The sequence below is a fragment of the Anneissia japonica genome, unplaced genomic scaffold (genome assembly GCF_011630105.1).
Source record: "Anneissia japonica isolate Jap-2015-1 unplaced genomic scaffold, ASM1163010v1 scaffold1812_len1207588_cov181, whole genome shotgun sequence".
Lineage (NCBI taxonomy): Eukaryota > Metazoa > Echinodermata > Crinoidea > Comatulida > Comatulidae > Anneissia > Anneissia japonica.
Window position 1 is genome coordinate 421,893 of NW_022726379.1, and position 7,659 is coordinate 429,551.

Below are 7,659 nucleotides of genomic sequence, written 5' to 3' on the forward strand. Positions count from 1 at the left end.
ATCTTGTGTGATGTCTTTTTATATGTTGAACAAAACTAGATGGGAAATGTCAACAAGTCTGTAGAATGGCGGCCATTTTGAAAAATAAAAAATAAAAAATAAAAAAGGCCGCTTCCTCAATTTAAAAAAAAAGCCGGACGTGAAACATGTTTTTTTTTTTACTTGGCCTAATGGAAATGATTTTTGGCAGTCAATGTGTTAAATTGCATTTAGACATACAACAATTAATGGAGTAAGCTGTAACATGGTGAGGATACTTGCCTTCCAATCCCAGGGTTCTGGGTTCAAACTTTGTCATTGCATGATTCTTTTCTCATAAAGCCTCATAAAAGAGACTTCATTTATAAAGCATCATTCTATACAGTACAGTAAGTGTACTTCCTTTTAGATGTGAAGCATCAATTTGTTTGGGCTATTTTGACCACGTGACAAACCATCTAAATATTGCGAGCATGTAAGAAAGGAAATGTTAACAAATTTAGCGCTGCACAGTGTTTGGAGGATTTCATTATCCAAAAACGGTATAAAAATGCACTCTTTTAAATGATCGATCATTAGTGAGCACTATTAAAAAAATACATTCCTAATCTATACATAACACTGAAGAAATTAAGATATGTTCACTATCAAAATTGCTAGAAGCTAGAAACTTGATCTTTATGGGTCAAATTTGCAAACTACATTTCTTATTATTTATCAATACAAATAAGTAACAATACTGTAATATACTTGCCTATTTTGAAAACCCTCAAAATCATCCCTTTGTTCGTCAATGGATGATTCCAAATCCAAGTATAATCCATTATGAGATAGCTGCAATGTACAATCTTCAAGCTAAAAAATAAAAATAATAAAACATTTCATTCTAACAAAACTGGAATTTGTGAAAAGTGTGTAAAACCTTAGAAGGCTACAAAATTTACATAATTATTTTACATGCTCTCTATAAAATGATGCAAGATTTAAAAATCATATTTTAAATGCTTTTTTTAATTAGTTAAATTTTATATTAACAAGATTCAAGATACAAGATTCAAGATTCTTTATTTGTGTCCTTTCGTAAAATCATTTGGTACATCACATCACCAAACAAAATGCAGTAGTCAGTATATTTAATAAATACCTTATATTCCGGTGTATAAGCCGCAAATTTTATACACGATTTTCCCCATGAAGTTTGGGGTGTGGCCTATACACGGGTCATTAACCTACTCCCAAGAAGTTCAGATCGCGAGCCGCGGTGGAAAAAAGGCGTCGTCTGTCTAGGTTAGGCCCATGCTAGCCCAATTAATTAGCCTAGGGTAGGACTGGTTTTTAGGCCTAGTATTTGTAATTATACTCACTACAGTGCTGTACTAGGATTCCTACTACATTTTCTGCGACATTCAGGCAATGGTTTTTGGGTCGTCTAAATAATTACTTTCATAATTACATTCACTCATAAACAATTTTGAAACACGATGTTTCTGTTCGAAAGCGCTTCGCTCAAAACAATAACATACTATTTTCGGGGGTTAATTCAGTCCTCGAGGTCACGCATGAGCAGCTTCATTTTCGATGTTGCAACAAAACACATGTGGACTGGTGAAAATTCCTGTTCGACATCTGGTTCCCGGAGGCTTGTACCGTTATTAGAGAGAATATTCATACCGCTATAATTTTAGAATAAAAACTTGTGAAATTAATTTATGCTATAAAACATGAGTTTTCTTGAAGTTGTAATAATTATTTTACTGGAATTTAACTGTAGAAAGGCACGTCATCTGTGCATGCGTAAACCTTGTATCACACAATATTTCTCCAGTTCTGTTTTTGTTTATAAAACGTGGTGCGTGATGGTGCATGCTTCGCACAGTGGGCTGTGAGCAGTAATGACTTAGGATTAGAATTACCAATATTCTTAGCCTAATATCGACTGTTATTAGTCACCATAATAAGAGAATGATTGTTAAAAATAGATAAATATCTCAATAAGTATTTTATTTTATTAGATTTTATTAAACTTAAACTATAAAATGATGTTGAAAATTTAACGTAGGCCTAGCACGACCGTCTAAGAAATGGGGATTTCCCTAGAGCTGCCTAGAGCAAGAATATGTTATTTCATTGCGGTAGCTAGAAGTTTACACGCATTTCCAGTTGTTCGTTGTTTAATAATCGGCCGAAAAAGATGAAATTTCTTTATGTGAAGATTTGCAAATAATGTCAATGTTTCAAAATAATTAAAAACTTAACATTATGGGAACGGTGTGGAGCTTAAAATTAGGTGCGGCTTATAAACAGGTGACACAAAAAATCGTGATATTTCGAATCCTAATTAGGGGGACGGCTTATACACAGGTGCGGCTTATACACTAGAATATACGCTAGCTAGTAGTGGAGAAAATAAATTGTAATTAGGCCATAAAACTTATTTGATATTTTGATTAAGCATTTTAATGGAAAATGGTACGAATGAATGATTTTAACCTTTTACCCGAGGGTAGCCAAGTAAAAGATGCATTTAGTGGGTGGGAACTATCTATAAAAATACTCTTTACTTTATCAATAATTTTAATCTCACAGATATCATCTATTTGTCTATTTTGTTGTAGAATTTTTCCAGCCCGATTTATGACACGTTGTAGTCTATTATAATCATATTTCCTTAAATTACCAAACCAAACATAACTTCCAAACAAAAGAGCACTTTCAATAAAAGAAGAATAAAAAAGGCTCATTATATATGTGTCAACATTGAATGACCGCAATTTCCTTAAGAAATGGAGTCGCGTCATACAGTACAGTCATGAAATATTGCACTTTTACCTGCGCGCAGGCTTCGTAGATACATCGTAGCCTGACATAAACAATCTAACCTGCGCCCAGGCTTCGTAGCCTGATATAAACAATCTAAGCAAGGCTACGCGAAGCGAACCTACGAAGCAAAAGCATGTTTATTTGTATGTGCAGAAAGACTGCTGTAGCGTACTGGAATAAACAATGTATTGTTTGATAATTTGTGAATGGCAAACACGAGTTTAGACCGTTAATTTAAAGTATGGAACTGTTTTTCAATAAGAAAAACGTACACTTGACTTCATGGGACGCTCCTCTTCCACTCGCTGTCCACGACAGGAACTTGTTTGTACTGCTGTATAATTTTTTTTAATTAATTAGCCTAGGCCTAGCTATTTTTCATTTACAATTATTTTACCTCATTTAAAATGTCAAAAAACGATGTCCTCAATGGCAATACACACATGTGAAAAGATTGTTCATCAAATAATATTGTCTTGATTTAGTAAGATAAATAATAAATATAAAGGAGAATTAACGTCCGTTGAGCCGACTAAGCTACAGTAGTTGTTCTCAATAAGTCCTCTCAGCCTCAACTTGTCAAACAGATTTGCGTTTTAATTCTTTGGGAATTAATATGTTATGAATGTCTGAAAACAGCTAAATTATAAGGTACATAAAATGTCCTTGTTATTCTAGACACCAGGTTGAAAGATTAAACAGGGCTGAAAATTAACCTCCCAACCATAGTGGCCAGCAGGGCCAGTAAGAAGAAATTGATACTGGCCCTTCTAAAGTTATACTGGCCCTAAAAAAGAAAAATCAATAAAACCAGCAAGAATACATTGGTTCAATAATTTTTTTTTTAGCAAATTGAATCTGCCTTTAGCCAAAATTTGACACAAATTGTTAAAATCATTAGTCCGAGCTGACAAGAGCCTCAATTAGGGTACCGGAAAAGAATCCATTGTATTAGTTCACACACAGAGAGAGAGTTTTTATGGGCCAAAATTTGGATTTTAGACCACATTAGCAGGGCTCGATTTAGTACTAGCCCGGCGTACAATGTCTAGTAAAAACCGCTCCGGGCTAGCCTATTTACTCCGCATGTTGCCCGGTTGTCTAGTGGAGACTAGCAAGAAAAACATTTTCTTTAAAAAAAAAAAAGCGGAACTTTCGAGACAATCCCCTGTCTCTTATACACATCTAGATGTGTATAAGAGACAGATTTTTCCTCTATGTGAATCAGAAAATGTCTTAATATATCCCAAATAATAATATCAATATGAAAATCATATACATTAATTGCAAGGACAAAAAATATACCAAATAAAATTGATATTCATTAAAATATGCCTGCCCCCTAAATAAATGGAACAACCCATTTGTGGTGCTTCATTATTAACATAGTTTATTTTTATATGATTATATTTATATGATTATTTTTTATCAATAAAAAAGTAATAAACATACTGTAAATATCAAATTATGTATTTATTTATTTTATTTCAACAATATTTTACGAGGGTGGTCCATCCAGCCGGAGCTGATCATTAGGGACCCTCAATACGTAACACAAGTAACAAAGGAAATATAAATAGATTAACAAAGAAATTAAAAGGATAAAATAATAATAAAAAACCAAGTAACAAAGGAAAAGAAATTATTACAATATATACATATTATATTTAAAAAATTTAAAATAAAATTTAATAAACTATAAAATAATTAAAGGCAGAATAATAATGGCAAAAACAAAACAAAGAAAAGCAAAAAATAATGAATATTAAAATAAAAAAATACAAGTTTAGGGCCAGCCTGAAAAAAAACAGAGATTTAATAATTACAATGTTAATACAGTAACATTTCCCAATTACGAACCTCCCATTTACAAACTCTCAATTTTACAAACCAAATTTGCTGCTATTACTTCATTACGAACGATCGCTTTTAACTACAAAAACACTTCAAATTGTATTTATAATATAAAATGTTGCATCAGCTAAGAAAGAAAACATTTAAACCAATAAAGTCACATAAAACTAAGTTTAAAGCAAGAAATATCAATCGTTTTTAGCTGAGATATATTCAATTTTGAGTTGTGCATGCTTGTTTAAACAACTACTGTACAGTAGGGGAATAGAGAATCTCAAATTTTTTTCATTGGGGGCGCTATTTGAATGGATTTGTGATCTTTATGAAGAGAATAATAATGCTCGGTTTGGACTTAATGGTCACGTTTTTATTAGGAAATCACTTCAAATGAATACTTCAGTGAGTACAGATAATTTTCTATACAGTATTATTTTGTTGCAGAAAACAGTAAAATCTAAGTTATATTTCGTGACAAACTTTTGCTCCTACCTAGGCCTGTACTGTGTAGCCCTGTAGCATAGGCCTAAAGACAAAACTTTAGTTAAAATTTTAAGATCAGAAAAATTACAATTTTAGTAAAATGTTGACACATCATCATTATTTAAAATAATACACCTTCATTTTTTGTAAGGCCTTCAATATTCTAGTCTTTAACACACATTGTAAATAAAATAACCATCACAGATGAATAAATTACAAATATCTAAATGATGGAGCCTACAAACAACTACAGAAAAATCTAATTAGTATACCAACTTAAAAACTGAAACCACCATAGGCTACCACCAATTGTTGGAGTATCTAATAAAAATTCTTTTTTTAAACCAATGATTAATTGGTAGAAGCTAGTGACTTAACCTGAGCAACTTCCTCAGTTCATGTTCACTATCCCAAATGTATTGCTCACACTACCTAGTATTCCTTCTGTACAATAAGCCTTTTCAAAATAACAAGCACTGAGGCTAGAGGTCAGGTACTGAATCTGTTGTCATTCAGGTCCGAGACAACAATACTATCAACTAGAAATTGCAAATTGCAAGTGAAGTGCTGCGAAGTACAACTGCATATAAATGTTCTTCGAACAAAATTATTTATGCGAGTCAAGTGAAAATAATAAATAATAAAAATATAACAAATAATATGAGACATGACCTGTCTCTTATACACATCTAGATGTGTATAAGAGACAGGAATAATCTAAGGTCAGGCCATAAAGATAGGCTAGTCCTGTAGCTCCACAAGCAATTGATAGGCTGAAATGCTTTTGCTGTTATGATCCAATATACACAGATTATAAAAGGCAGCACTCTGAGACTAACTTTGATGTAATTTATTCAACACAAGCTTTCGCTGGCAGTCAATGCCAGCTTCATCAGGTGTGTGAAGTAAACAATTGAAAACAAAATAAATAAAGTTTCAAAAATTTCTATGTATGTGGAAAATGTAGTTGATTACCAAAGGTTACAATTTTTATTTTGAAGACTGCATGGTCTAGGAAGTGTACATTTTTTTTATGGGGCATGTTTCCAAGGGCGGGTTTTCTAGGGGCAAGTTGACTGCCAAAGAGTGTTGCCAAAGTGTGAGCCAGCATGTTATTTGATCACAAGTGCGAGACATCACAAGTGTGAGCCAGCGAGCCATGACGTCACGACAATAGATACGAGACGTTAACGAGTTGTGCGAGGTATCGGCTGAGATTTGTGGAATACAATTCAAAAAACAACTATAGGTCTAATAATGAATTATTGTGATGTTAAATAGACAATGTTAGCTATCTAGGCCTATACCATCCTAGCTAGTCTAGGCCTAGAGTAGGATAAGGCTAGCGCGACATGCGGACGTTAGTACGTGTTGGTTACTCTACAAACGTCGCCTAATGTAATTGATTTTACCCGGCAGAACGAAAGAAGGCAACTCCGCTTTTCAGTCGTCTTAGGCCCTTGTTTTTTGACAAACAATGACTTTTCAGAGGTCAAATTGCTGTCAAGAATATGAATTGTCTGCTTCGCAGCAATTATGGGGTGTTTCCCAATTTGATGGTTTTTGAATTAAACTCACTTTTCTTTACTCCAGTCCTACTGTAGTCACCACAATACTTCCTAATAGCAACATGTTTTTGATGATATTTCTAATAATTTTTATGTTTTATCATTTTCTAGGCATGAATTTTTATATTCTTTGTATAGGTACCTGTTTATCTTTGGAAAGTAATTGTTAATGTAAATATGTCAAATAAGTAATAAATACTTCCAAATATTATTGTACTTAAATTTATAATACTTCAATTTTAATTACAGTAGAACCCCTCATTTACGTACGGCACGGGCCCGGAGCCGTTCGTAAATGCGGCAGGGCTCGATTTAGTACTAGCCCGGCGTACAGTGTCTAGTAAAAACCGCTCCGGGCTAGCTTATTTACTCCTCATGTTGCCCGGTTGTCTAGTGGAGAATTAGGAAGGAAAAAAAAGCGGAACTTTCGAGACAATCCCTGCACAGGAGGTACCGCAGCCCAGAGAGTACACTCTAGCTAGCTTTCAGCTCTCCACATGCGTGAGTGTTTAATTATTAAGATGATCCCAAGTCATTCACCAACCACTACAGGAGGATGGCATGTTATCTTTCTCTCAATAGAAGATCGTTTGATCGTTCAATCTGGTTAATTTAGGAAATTAGAACATTTAATTTAATGTACTGCCTTATATTCATATTATTTTCTCATAATGATATTTTGAAAATGTTCAACTTTTAATAATAAGTACTTCAATGCTATAGGTAGGCTAGGCTAGCCTAGGTCTTGTCTAGGCCTAGGTAGCCTAGCCTAGCCTAAGCAAGATTTAGTGAGTGACTTGAGACCTAAATATTTAACAGATGCATTGGTTTGATTGATTTCTGGGCCTTTTGTTAAATATTAGAAAGCCAAAGTTATAACCAGGGAGATGTAAAACATGCTCATCTGTCCCTGTTATAACCAGAGTCGATTTTGCAGCATGGGTGATTTTTTTTATTA

General features: G+C 33.6%; 1 protein-coding gene across 1 annotated transcript in view; it reads right to left on the reverse strand.

Moving 5' to 3' along the window:
• Positions 1–7,659, reverse strand: part of LOC117113121 (FH1/FH2 domain-containing protein 3-like) — a 47,824-nt gene that overhangs the window by 35,781 nt on the left and 4,384 nt on the right. Inside the window, exon 2 of the mRNA XM_033256367.1 lies at positions 734–834. Coding sequence (XP_033112258.1) covers positions 734–834 — 101 coding nt within the window. The remainder of the gene's footprint in view (positions 1–733; positions 835–7,659) is intronic.